The following is a 13,815-nucleotide window of genomic DNA, read 5'->3' as shown; positions in this document are numbered from 1 at the left end:
TCTGCCCCCTGCAGTCGCTATGGGCACGCAGTGCCGGGTAGGGACGGCAAATGCATTTGCAGCTAAGAGGATGGCCCTGACACCCCAGCAAGGAGTCCATGGATGTGTTTTCCAGCACTGCTGCTAATGGCTTCATCACAGCTTTTTATGAGATGATGTGAATTGCTCTGACCAATGAGGCTTAATGGCCTTCCTCAATGAGCTGCCCGGTACCTTCTCCCCGGAGGCTCGGCTCACAGTTAAGCTGAGAATATTAATATGGTTGGATGCAGGCCCTTCCCCTCCCCATAAAGTTGTGGAAATTGAGGTCAAGTTGGGTCCCCTGCAACGTTCTTTAAACAAGTGGCAGAGTGGTTTGTTTGCTCCTTGATCTTCCTGGTGGAGAGGGAGTGGCTTCCAGCTGGAGACCTGGGACCAGGCCCCCTCTTCCTCTGGGTTTGCTTCCACTTGTTCAGAGGTGGCCCTTCTTAAGGGGGCAGGCTCCTTGGTAGGGAGGGAAGGCCCTGATTCCACCATTCAGGGCTGCTTCCCACGAGGGCAGGCAAGACTGAGGCCCTGGGCTGGGATGAGAGTTGCAGACAGCTGTCCTCCTTGTCAGGCGGCCTTGACGTTGTCAGGTAGCTGCAGTCGTGAGCATGGTTCGCCCGTGTGACTGAGTGTTGCAATGGCAACATGTCAGAGGTGCACGGGGTCTTTGCAGCCTCATGTATCCTCCCTCCACTTTACAAGTGAAGGAGCAGAGGGTCAGAGAGGGGAAGGGAATTCCATGGTTGGTCAGTGTCAGGGATGGTTTTAGACTTGAGGGGGTGGGTATCTCTAGTCCCCAAGCTTGGATTGGTCTACCCACGGTGACACCAGTCCTCATCCCATCCTCTGGGGCAACACATTTTCTAAATCGACCTCCAGAGGGGAAGAAGGCTCTGCAGTCTTTTCTCGTCCAGGCCAGCATTCCCGCTTCGTGTAGCCCTTCCTCGTAGAACACGGTCTCTGACCTTTTACCTTTCGGCTGTGGTGTGATAGAAAGTGTGCTAAGATCCTCTTTAGAGCAGTGGGTTCAGATTTCAATCCTGTAGCTTATTAGCTGTGTCATCTCAGGCGAATCACGTAACTTGCTCAGCCTCCAAAAGGGAACGATAAAAAAAAAAAAAAAAAGAGGCAGTACCGTCTTCTCTCAGTGTTGTACAGATGAACAGGGACTGGGTGTGAACCTCCCTGAGTATAACAGGTACTCAATAAATACCCATTATCTAAGCAATTTCAGTGTCTCTCCTAAAGTGCTGATGGGCGGCTGGGGTGCGGAGACGTGGATTATGGCTTGGGACCCTTCACCATAGCAGCGTGGTGGCTGCCTCTCTCCGTGGCCTTGGCTTGGCAGGGAGGACGAGACGTTTCAACTTTTGCCGTCCCTATGCTGGGCTGGGAGCTTCTGCGGGGTGGGAACTGTCTCTTACTCACCGTTGCCAGCGCCTGGTGTACAGTCAGTGCTCAATAGTGCTGTTGAATGACTGGCGCTTGAACGTTTTATGAATGAGCGTGGGTGTTGCAGCCTCCCGGGCCTACCAGGGTATCATTAGCAGGCGCTAACCAGCCTCTCCCCTCCCCCGCAGCCCGCCCTGAAGATGTCGGCACCAGCCTCTACTTTGTAAATGACTCCTTGCAGCAGGTGACCTTCTCCAGCTCCGTGGGGGTGGTGGTGCCCTGCCCGGCCGCGGGCTCCCCCAGTGCGGCCCTTCGATGGTACCTGGCCACGGGGGACGACATCTACGACGTGCCGCACATCCGGCACGTCCACGCCAACGGGACGCTGCAGCTCTACCCCTTCTCCCCCTCCGCCTTCAATAGCTTTATCCACGACAATGACTACTTCTGCACCGCGGAGAATGCTGCCGGCAAGATCCGGAGTCCCAACATCCGCGTCAAAGCAGGTAAAGGACCAGGCACGGGCTCCCCTACAGGGCGGGAATGGGGAGGCGGCAGCGCCTGTCGTTTTGAGGATGTGTGTGTAACATGGAAGAAGGCAAGGCAGCCCATCAAGGAAAACCATGCTGTTCTTTGGAATCTTAGCTCTGCCACTTCCTGTGTGTCCTTAGGTGGAGAACACACCTTTCTGAGCCTCAGTTTCCTTATCTGCAAAGCTGATGCCAGCACCTACCTTGTTCATCACTATGTGTGATGGTCCAAGGAGATAGGGCCCATTTATATGAAGTAATGTGCTCATTTTAGTACTTGGTTCATGGAAAAATTCAGTGAGTTTCTTTAAAAAAAAAAAAAACCAACAACCCTTTATTGAAAGAGAGTATATAAAAGAACTGCACATATTGTAAGTATATAGCTTGATGAATTTGCACAAAGTTTAATATCCAGATGAAGATATCAGCATCTCAGAAGCCCCTTCATGCTTTTCTCAGTCACTCCACCCTTAGGGGAAACCACAGTTCTGACTTCTAACAAGATAGATGTTTACCTGTTTCTGTACTTTATCCAAATGGAGTCCTACAGCACATATTCTCTTGAATCTTTTGCTCACTATTGTTTGTGGGGTTTAGCCCTACTGCTGTGTGAAGTTATATGTCATTCATTCTCATTGCTGTATAGTCTCATTTGACTATACTGCACTTTATTTATCCATTCCACAGTTGATAGACATTTGAATATAAGATATCTCATGAGAATCGGCATTTAGGTAAAATTCATCATGGAAAACTCTTAGCAGTGAAGCATTCTGGTCTTGGGAAGAGGTGATGGAAGCAAGGAAGTGAGGGCTTCTCAGCTGTTCTCTTCACAGAAACTAGAAAGTCTCATTGCTCTGGGTTAGGTCTGGAGGCGAGGGCATGGCTTAGATGAGCTACTCTTAACTAGGTTGTCATGATATGCTGGTGAGTCCTAATCTGTTATAAAGTGCCTCGAATAGTAATAAAGCATGGAAGTTTGGGGAATGATTTTCTTAGAAGAGCTTTTTGAGTGGGAGAGGATAGATAGTGTTCTAGCCAGCTCACTGCGATGGCTCCAAGGCTTGGGCGTGCCATCTTTCCTGGCGATTGTGTTGGGCAGAGGAGAGTGGGTTCGGGGGGAAGTCTCCCCAACCTGGATGCCTAGCCATGGATCCTGTGATATCTCTGACTTCCTGTCCTGGCAAGGAGTCAGGCCCTCAAGGAGAGTTGTGTTGTGCTTTGGAATCTTAGCTTGGCCACTTACCTTAGGCAAAGGACACACATTTCTGAGCCTCAGTTTCCTCATCTGCAAAGCAGATGCCAGCACCTACTTCATTCATCACTCCGTGTGATGGTTCAGTGAGATAGCGCTCTGTTGAACTAAGATCCTTCCGCCTCAGGAGAGCCTCTCACACTAGAAGGTTCCAAGTAGCTGGGAATGGGTGTGTGTAGGGGTGAGGTGGGGTGGGAGTTCTTAATTAAAGAGCTGGTCTTCATCCACTGGTTTGGTTGGGGGAGGGGGCTGTGGGAGTGTGAGCTCTGAGGACCCAGAGCCGTGCTTAGGTACCGCCTCTGGGGCTCCCCGTGGACCCTCTTTTCAAGAGCAGCACTGTTCCCCTAACACAACACCAGGTGCTGGACTGGGAGCCCTGCAGCCAGGATTTGGAGCCCAGTTCTGGCCTCCATAGCCTGGAGGATTGAGCTAAGAGCAAGCCATGTCCTGTTTCCTAATACCTGCCTGTTATTGGGTTAGGATATAGTTTTCACAATAATCCTACCTGGTGTTTCTTACAAGGGAGGGGACTAAGTCAAATAAAAGTTAAGTCGCTTGCCCAAAGGGCATCTAGCCGGTTAATCACAGAGGCATGGCTGTAACGACAAGCTGCCTTGCTGAAGTGCTTTCCACGTGCCAGGCCTTCTCCATGCTGCTGTTATTGTTTCCTTTTACACATGAGGAAACTGAGGCTCCAGAAGGCTCACGAGCCCTTATCCCGGGTTACACTGCGGCTCAGAGGAGGACACAGGGCCTGCTTGTTTTTGTTTTTGTTTTGTTTTGTTTTGTGGTACGCGGGCCTCTCACTGTTGTGGCCTCTCCCGTTGCGGAGCACAGGCTCCGGACGCGCAGGCTCAGCGGCCATGGCTCACGGGCCCAGCCGCTCCGCGGCATGTGGGATCTTCCCGGACCGGGGCACGAACCCGTGTCCCCTGCATCGGCAGGTGGACTCTCAACCACTGTGCCACCAGGGAAGCCCAGGCCTGCTTGTTTGGTGCTCCTGACCATAGGTCTCTGCAGGCTCTCGAGGACTGTCTCCACGGTGTGCACCCAAACCCCAGCGCTTCCCACCCTGCCCTCTGCTTCCCTCCCCTTAGCCTCCTCTCTGCTCTCCCCGCATCTGTAGGCAGTGCGATGTCCAGCCCACGAAAGGGTGGACCGTGGCCCCACAGAGCTGTGAGTGCCTCCCTCCTTCCATGCCTCCGTCCTCCACCTCGACTGTGTCTCTTCCCATCACAGCCGCAACACAGGCAGGGAAAGAATAAAGACCTGGGGAGGGATGGGCAGGGCTGGCCTGACGGGAAACACAGCCAATTAAGAAGCTCCTGATGAAGCCAGAGGGACTGCAGGTGCACAGCCGGAGGGGCTGCTGGGCCCTGAGCATCGCCCTGGCAACCATGGCAGGGAGAGCAGGAGGGCACACAGCCCAGGTGCCTGCTGAGGGACAAGGTCGGGAAGCAGCAGGGCTCTGCTTGGCAGACAAGAGGTGGAAAGACAGAGGGCCCCGGGGAGAGGCCAAGCAGAGGAGGACCAGAGAGAGGCAGAAGCAGGCCCCTCGGCCCTCCCCCTAAGATTGGTCCAGCCCACCCATGGGACCTGAACGTAGAGCACCTGCAGGTGACGGCGCCCCCGAAACCAGCCCTGGGACTGAGGCAGGAGGCCTCCACTGCACACTGTGGGGGAAGGGATCTGCTGAAGCTGGAGGCAAGACTGGGGGTCAGGCTGTAGGCGGTGTCCGGAGATGGGAGAAACCAGCAAGGATGCTTTGTTGTGGAGAATCTTGGAAATCGCCTATGTCTCTGGGGTTCGGTGTTTTCAGAGATCATCACCGTGTCAAGTATTCTCTCCCATTGTTCTTATAAAGCACCGAGCCCTGCAGAAAGTTCTGTATGTCAACTACATTTTCCCAGGCTGCCTTTCACTTTGAAGTGGCACAAAAATCTTTTTTTAGATCATGTGTCACAGTTTTTCTTTTGGCAAATGATGGTCATGGTGCCCCCAAACTCTTACCACCCTGGGCCCAGGAATCATGTAGGAAAATCAAGTGTGGTTTATTTAGAGGGATTCCGGCGCTTTTGCTTAGAAACCACACATGGCCTTGTTGGATACAATCCCATTGCAGGGCGTAGGTGCCGCCCTCCAGGCCCTTACAATCTAATGCAGTTTGTTAAAACTCACCAAAATTGGAAAGGCTAGAAGTTGGATTTACGGTCCTGTAGAGGGAGGCTAGGTATTTCTGCGGGAGAGTGGGTGTCTGGTGGAGTGGAAAGGAGGTTGCTGGAGAAGGCAGGGATAAGACCCTGGCAGGAACTTCCGGGCGGGGCAAGTGGGAGGTGGGAGAAGAGGTGAAGGAAGTGCGGCCTGGGGTGCTGAGAGGTGGCTTTCTCAGGCCCCCCCCACCGTGTCCTAGTCAAGCCTGTGACACTCTCTTCTTTCCGCCCCGCAATCTGTCTGCAGTTTTCAGGGAACCCTACACCGTCCGGGTGGAGGATCAAAGGTCGATGCGTGGAAGCGTGGCCGTCTTCAAGTGCCTCATCCCCTCTTCAGTGCAGGAATATGTTAGCGTTGTGTCCTGGGAGAAAGACACAGTCGCCATCATCCCAGGTAAGAGAGGACCGCGGGGCCTCATAGGCAGGGATGCTGGGGGGTGGGGGGCAGAAAATCAGCGGTACTGAGCTGGTGGTTGAGCTCACCCAGCTCTTGAGGTTGGTCTGGCAAGTGGTTTTTTATTGTTCTGGTGATGCTTCGGCAAAAAAGCGTCTTTGGTCTCGGCTTGGTGCGTCTCCATTTGGGTGCCGGCAGCCTCTGCGGCGTGTGTGAAGGTCCCATCGGACACAGGGTGGTCCTGCTCCCCGGAAGGAGCGGGGTCACTGTCTTTCCTGGCCACCGGCTGATTGATTGCCCTTGGCCTTAGGGATGGGAGGCAAGGCTGGAAGGACCTTATCTGTGAAAGACAGTGGGGAGAGGAGCGATAAGAGGCTGGTGTGTGGTCCGTGTTCCTGGGATTCTCGGAGGACCAGACTTGAGTGAGCATGTGCGTGGGACTTTTATTTCATGAGCTGCCTAGATGCTCCATCAGAATTCCAGCTGGCCTCACGCTAGAGGTGCCAGGTGTTGCAAAAAGAGGCTAATACCATGTTGTAGGGTCACCTTGTTAGAGCTGCCGTGACTGCAGGCACCTCATTGCTGGTTCCTATGCAGAGTTGTCCCTTCAACAGGAAAACAGGTCTGGAAATCTCAAGAGAGGACCTCAGATCCTCAAAACACCTCCAGGCCTCCAGTTACAAAACCGTGGGGTTTTCCCATCACTCCAGCATTTCTCCCTGCATCTCTGCACACTGCAGCAGCCCTGACACTTTTTCTTCCTTTCTCCCTCAAGGACCTTGGTTTTCCCTTCTGTAAAATGGAGACACTTGACCAGATGCTCCCTGAGTGCCCCCCCCCCCCCCAGCATTGATGGCCCATTGCTGGGCATATGAAATGGTTCTAGCTGCTCCAGGTCTTCAGGTTAGTTGGAGAAGACAGACTTCTATGCATGAAACCTATAAAGCTGGAATTCTTAATCCTGCTACACAATTGAACCCCTGGGGAGCTCTTTGAAAAACACCAGTGCTTGGGCCCAACCCCCAATCAGTATCTTTAGCAGTAGAACCTGGACACTAGCTGTTTTAAATCTCCTTGAGTGGTTCCAAGGTAGAGCTACAGGAGACGAACCTTCAGCACCTTGACAGCCAAAGTGGCAGGATACTTTTTTTTTGAGACATTAATTTGTGTTTTGCTCTTGGAACTTTTTCCTTCTCTCAGTCCCAAGCCGATGGCCGGGCCATTATATCTCCTGGTCTCAGAGCTTGTAGTCGGACAGGAATCAGAAGCTCCTTGAAGACACCTGCTCTTCCTGCCTTTTGTGAACAAACAGGAAGGGTTAGGATGGGTGTCCTGGCTGGGGAGGAGAGCCTCTGAGGGCGGTGAACAGACAGGAGACCATTGGATGCCAGAGGCAGGGTGGTGCTGTAGGCGGCCCAGGGGGTATGGCGGGAGGAAGTGGTTGGACCTCAGAGGGGTGGCTGCGTGGCTCCCTGGGGTCCGGGACTGAGGCCGGCGTTCTTGTGTCCAAATGATGCATGAGGTACATGAGGTACAAGACCCAGAGTGATCATGCAGGAGGGGACAACGGGCTGGTGAGGACCAGAGAGACCCTGGACCTTGGCACGTCCCTGGGGAATGCGTCAACAATGATGGGGACTGAGTGTCCTGTCTCTCCAACAGAGTCACGTGGAAGGTGATGTAAAGACCATAAAGACCTGTGATATTTCTTATCCACCTGAGTTTATGGACCAAGAGTTATACTCATTAAAATAATAATACATTTTTGAGCGTTTCCTCTATGCCAGGCACTGGGCTAAGAAACTTTCGTGTGCGACCTCATTTTATCCTCACGAAAAGTCCATACGTGTATATTGTTCCCCTTGCACTTTACTGAAGAGGAAACTGCGGCTCAAAAAAGTAAAGGGACTTCGGGGTCACACGTGTTATCGCGCAGAGGGCAGGGCTGGACCCAGGTCTGTTCTTTCTGCCTATGCCCTGAACTCCCGCACAGGACCACCTCCCAGGACCTGCACAAATGTATCCTATGAAGTGTCACTCTGAGTACAAGGGAGGCTGTGTGCTCTAGGCAAGGAGAGCCTTGGCCTCAGGAGAGCAAAAAAGTCAATGCTGGTTTGTAGGGAAGAACTAAGTCAAGTGTAGTGATTACAAGCCCAGAATCTAGGATCAGACTGCCTGGGCTTGAAACTCACTCCTCTGGGCAAGTCTTTTACCTCCTTGGTGCCTCAGTTTCCCCAGTGATGATAAAATAGGGGTGATGATTGGCCTACTTCATCGGGTTCAAGTAAAAATGAAACGAGTTCATATATGTCAAATGTTTCAAGCGCTGCCTGCCACACACTGAGGACGGGCTGGAGCTGTGATGATGATTCTTGGCGGGGGTGGTGGTGAGAGCATTCTCCTCTTTGTATTGCTGATTCCTGTTTAGGTGTATGTATTTCTGTGTAACAGAGTCCGTGTCCCCCACTAGACTGAGTTTCCCAAGGGTGGGACCTGGGTTGTTTTAGGGTACACATCCCTAGGCTCCTGACGCACCGCCTTGCACCCCCAGGACAAATGCTCACCAAATGTTCAGTGGGTGCGTGATGGATGATCAGGAGAGTTCTGAAAGAATATGGGAGGCATTGGGATAAGGCTGCGTGCAGTGGGCGTGGGGTAGTTAGAAGCTCAGCTCAGACAGGAGAGACGAAGATTGACCTGGCTCCTGTGTGGAGGCAGTGAGCTTCCCCCAGACTCACTGTAGTTGGCGCTTCAGGGCTGTCTTTGATGTCAAGCCTGGGCTGGTGGCCCCAAAGGACATAATTATCAGGGAAGTGGGCTGGATGCTAATCTGCAGGGCTCTGTTACGCGTTGGTTCTGTAGAACCTCTTCCTTTCCTTTAGCCTTGGAGAATTTTCCTCCCCTGCCCAGCCAGCAAGCCCCATCCCAAATCATTGTAGATCCCTCTACAGCTACCTTTTAGATCCAGGGATGGACTTTCTAAAGCACATGAATCCAACTAACACCCTCCCAGAGGAATTCATGAGAACCCGAGGGAGTGGAGTTTTGCATCCTCCAGGCTCTAAAGATGAAGGGCCAGAACTTGGGCCCACCTGCTCCAGGCTTTAATGTTGGAAAATGCAAATTGTTTATTGATTTTTTTTCATAAAAATAGGATTCTCTGCTATCCATACCATACTGCCCCGTGTGTGTGTTTGCGTGTGTGTTTTGGCTGGGATGTTGGATGGCAGCTTCTTACGGTGGGGGGAGATTTAATGATGAGGTCAAGGAAGGAAGGTTAACCTTCCTTAACCTTGAGGTTAAGGAAGCACTTAGGAGCCTGAGTGACTTCCCTCTGACTCTTCAGGGGCAGCTTCTGGAGCGGGGAGAATGGTGTTGACTTTGATCTCTGGGCCTGCTGGGCTAGGCTCAGATCCTCCGCCAACCACGGGGCCAGCAGGGGCAGGTGCGAGAGAGCAGGAGGAGGAACGGAGGCTGACGTGGGGCCAATCAGGGCCCAGGAGACAACTCCTTGGGGAGGGTGGGTGCCCTGGGAGGAGGGGCCTGATGGGGTGGCTGCCAGGCCCCTGTGAATGGTCTGCCTCTCTGAGGGGTTTGGAAGGACTTGGAGGCTCGGGGCCTAAGCAAGCTCCATGAGTTGGGTATTGGCTCACGGGTTGGCCTTCCCAGCTGCCCACATTGGGAGCGCAGGCAAGCCTCCTGGAGCCTCCGCTGAAACTCTGAGCCGCTTTTGGGCTGTGCTTTTCGCAGGGTATAGAGGCTGGAGAGACAGCCCAAAGTGCTACCTTTCTGAGACCCACCTACTGCCCCTGCCCCTCTTCCTCCTCCTGCCTGCCCCCCAAGCTGATCAACTTCCTCCCATCGGGCTATTCAGAGATATGTGTGTAAAAGCACAGAGTCTCTCACCTATGAGCTGACAGACTCCTACCCCTTACTTCTCTCCCGGAAGACCTGGTCTGGAGGTAAACTGGCTCTCCAGAGCGAGTGGGATGGGGGTTAATAGGGCAAAGGGCTGTGCATAGACATAAATTAAAATTAAGGCCTCCAGTGAAGCCAGGATGTGGTTTAATTTCCCATCTGCATGATCACCATTACAATGCACGTTATTGGCTATAAAGATAAATCCGGCCCTGTTCCTAATAGCTTTTAATTTCCACCAGACCTGATTATATTGATGCAGGCTCCTTGTGGGAATTTCCCAGCATGCTCTTCTCCAGCATCCTGACTGGCTGTCTGGACCCCAGTGGGGAGTTTTGGACACTGCTCAGATGCAGGCCAGATGTATCTGCCGGTGCCGTGGAAGACAAGCCTGGAGCAGCTCCCTTGTCTAAGTGGATGGGGTTCTTGACTGCTGGGTTGTGATCCTGCCTTGGCCAGGTTGGGAGTGCACTGGGGACACTCTGTGTTGGGGGAGGGGAGAAGCAGGAGCAAGGAGAAACTGGCCAGAGGGGTCCTTTCAGAAAAGTGGGCAGTGCTCCCGGACCATAGATGGGAAAGCAGTGAGCCCGCCACCCGTCACCCACCTCCCTAACTGTCCCCAGGGTTCCAAATTGCTCATGGGTCTTCGTACCTCTTTGCATTTGGTCTTGTGTCTCCTCTGCCTGGTCTGCACTGATTCCCTCTTCTCCTTATTGATACTGCACTCCTCTTTTGTCTTTTAAACTTGGTTCACGTGTGTCCCCTTCCATGAAGTTTTACGTAAGCCTGCAGCAGACCTATCAGTCCTCTGGTTCCATTCCTGGAGCACTTATTTCACTGTGTCTCACGTTAGAGGCTGTTGTTTCTGTCTGTCTGCTGCAGGAGGGTGTACAACTCCATCTTTTCCATCTCTTTATCCCCAGGGCCCTCATAGCACCTGTTGTAATAATAATAACAAGATTAATGATAATATTTATCATGTACTGAGACCTCTTTTTTGTTAGGCATTCTACATATATTATCTCCAATCCTCACAATAACCCTTTAAGATAATTTTTTGTTTGTTTGTTTTTCCAGTTTTTATAAATGAGGACAGTGAGGCCCAGGGAAGTTAAGCAAATTAGCCGAGACCACACAGCTAATAAGTGGCTTGGGTTTGAGCTGGGTTCCTCCAGCTTACACTATTCCCCGCTGCCTCTCCAGAGCAGGCTCCTTATTAGGAACGGACTATTCCAACATAGGAGGAGGGCCTGTCCCTGTCTCCTGCACTTGCTTTGGGACAGAAACATGTCACCAGCCCTTGCCCTGGCCTCTGGCTCTGAGTGCTGTGACCAGAGGCTTTGGCTTTCCTGAAGGTCAACAGCTCTCCAGCTGAAAGATCAGTGAGCAGTCATTCTAACAAGGAGGTTTTATTGGGCACTGGCTCTGTCTTGGGCCCCGTGGGTGACACAAAGGTGGTCTGATCTGGGAATTTTGGATTCCGTTCATGTTGTCAGCTCTGATGGGCAAGGATGATAATTCCAGCACAGCAAGCAATCAACTATGATCTTGGTTTGCTTTGGAATGCAGGGTCAAGGTATTAATTGCATTTTGCTCCAGCTGATATTAAAGCTACTTTGATCCCATGAGTCTCCACCAACTTGGACAGGGGATGGCACAGATGAGAGAAAGCCCAGGTGGTGCTCGGAAACCAGTTGGATACATGTAGGCTACAGATGAATGGAGTCACTGATTGTCAGAGCTAGAAGGGCCTTGGAGGTCACGTGGTCCAGCCTCTTCATTTACTGATAAAGAAACTCAGGCCCAGACCAACGCCCTCTTATGCCCCTTCCCCCTCCTCTCCTGCCCATTCTCAGGGCACAGTATCTTAACTACTCATGGGGTGCTTTTTTTATGGGGTGCTTTTTTATGGGGTGCTTTTTAAAACACTACTGGACGTCCTTCCTTCTTTGTTTAAAACCTTCCCATCTTTTAAAGTCTGGTTCAAATACCCCCTTTTTTCCCCCATGATGTCTTTCCCAATTTCTGCTAAGAATGGATTTAAAAATCACCCAGATTAACCTCCTTCCAGGGGATCCTTTTCTGAACTCCCTCCAAAATTTATCAGTTCCTTGCTGAAGACACTAATCGTATTTTGTCCTGTAATATTTTAAAATCTGTGTTATTCCCACCATGAGAATGTCTAATCATCAAGAGCAGGAACTGTATTTCATTCAGAACCCTTTCCCCTCCAGTGCTCAGAAAAGATGATTAACGATGGTGATGAAATGACAGTCTCCTTTCCCCCTGCCGGAATGCCCTGTGGCAGGCAGGAAGGAAGACTGCCTAAGGTCACGTGGAAAATTGGTGGCATTGCAAGATCTAGACTTGGTGGTCCTTGGTCTCTGTTACACCGAGCCGCTTCAGAGCTACCTTGACAGAGACCACTTCTGTGGGTTCCTCCTGTGACACTTTGTTGTTTAGATGCAAAATTGGAGATCTCGGCTCTTGACTACTTAGGGGCATGGAGGAAATGGGCTGGGATGGTCAGTGTGCTAATATGAAATCAACGATTTGCTCAAGGCAATTTAACAAATGGGTGCTAGGCAGAGTCTCATGCCTTGCAGAGAAATTAAACTCGACTATGACCTGTTTCTCCCCTTCAGCAGCTCCTATCTAGGGGTTATAGTATCTTCCCAAGAAGAGATCCCCAGGAGGCTGGGATTCTTTCTGATGACGGCAGCCCAGCAAGGCTCAGGAAAGGGAGGGGGGCCTTGGAGAAGAAATAGCACGTTGGGTGAGGTGACAGCACAGGGAAAGGCAGGCAGGAAAGGGGAGGATGGGGTGACCTGGCTGGAGGGTAAGTAGAAGTGGTGAGAGAGAAGTCTGGAAAGGATGCCAGGACATTTAATTCATAAAGGTTCAATCTAGTTCTAGAAAAAAAAAAAAAAGAGGCAACCTGATAATAATGACTAATGATCATGGAGCACTTACTAAGTTGCCAGGCTCTGTTCTAAGCATTTTACATGTGTAGCCCATTTAACCTTCATGGCAATCTGAAGTTGAGGGGATAATCGTTCCCCCATATTAGAGATGAACAAACTGAGGCACAAAGAAGCTAAGTGAATTGCCTAAAGTTATTAAGCAGTAGAGCTGTAATTCAAACTTTTGCATCCAGACTCCATTATTTGTACTCCTGAGCTCTGTACTATGTTGTCTCATAAAAAATCAATATACAGAATATATATATAAACTGCTGAAAATCAAAAAGAAAAAGACAACACAATAAGAAATTGGGTGACAGATGCGAGCAGACAATTTACAGAAGAGGTGGAGGTACGGGGGTGTAGCAGAAAAGAAGTTGGGCTATGGAGCCTGCTGGTCCTAATCGGTGACCTTGAGCAAGTTACTTTCAAAGCCTCGGTGTTTTTCACCTATGAAATGGGGACAATGAAACCTACTTCACACAGAATCCTTTAGATGAAAGTTAGGCCTCTGGGGAGACTTGGATTCTCAGATGGAGAAAGAGTGGACTAAACTCAGGGAAATTGCCCACCCAGATTCATGCCATGGTCCAACCCCGGGCCGTGCTCCCCTGTCTGGGCACGGGGCTAGAGGCAGGACACAGGTCAGCCAGGGACGCAACCTCCCAGAGGAGTGGTGATAGTGGAATCACAGAATGGAGAATGACTTCCCCTAGACATGTTCTTGAGAAAGCCATAAACAGCTGGGGTCAGACCTATGACCACTGTGGTGTTTTTGTTTGTTTGTTTGTTTTGTGGTTTTTTTTGTGGTACGCGGGCCTCTCACTGTTGTGGCCTCTCCCGCTGCGGAGCACAGGCTCCGGACGCGCAGGCTCAGCGGCCACGGCTCACGGGCCCAGCCGCTCCGCGGCATGTGGGATCTTCCCGGACCGGGGCACGAACCCGCGTCCCCTGCATCGGCAGGCGGACTCCCAACCACTGCGCCACCAGGGAAGCCCGCTGTGGTGTTTTTAACTCATACAGGCCATGATGATATCTGGGCAGAAGGAGAGAAACAAAACGACTGTAGTATTTGTTAATCTCTGTATTCACTTGTGCCTTGCATGGTACCTGATCAGAATTACAT

General features: G+C 51.4%; 1 protein-coding gene across 3 annotated transcripts in view; it reads left to right on the top strand.

Annotated features, from left to right (window-relative positions):
• Positions 1–13,815, top strand: part of DSCAML1 (DS cell adhesion molecule like 1) — a 356,638-nt gene that overhangs the window by 23,834 nt on the left and 318,989 nt on the right. For all 3 annotated transcript variants that reach the window (XM_067039017.1, XM_059070778.2, XM_067039019.1), the window contains 2 exons: positions 1,608–1,925; positions 5,662–5,808. In XM_067039017.1, coding sequence (XP_066895118.1) covers positions 1,608–1,925; positions 5,662–5,808 — 465 coding nt within the window. The remainder of the gene's footprint in view (positions 1–1,607; positions 1,926–5,661; positions 5,809–13,815) is intronic.

Source organism: Kogia breviceps, chromosome 7 (genome assembly GCF_026419965.1).
Source record: "Kogia breviceps isolate mKogBre1 chromosome 7, mKogBre1 haplotype 1, whole genome shotgun sequence".
Taxonomy (NCBI): domain Eukaryota; kingdom Metazoa; phylum Chordata; class Mammalia; order Artiodactyla; family Physeteridae; genus Kogia; species Kogia breviceps.
This window is presented reverse-complemented; position numbering and strand designations above follow the sequence as displayed.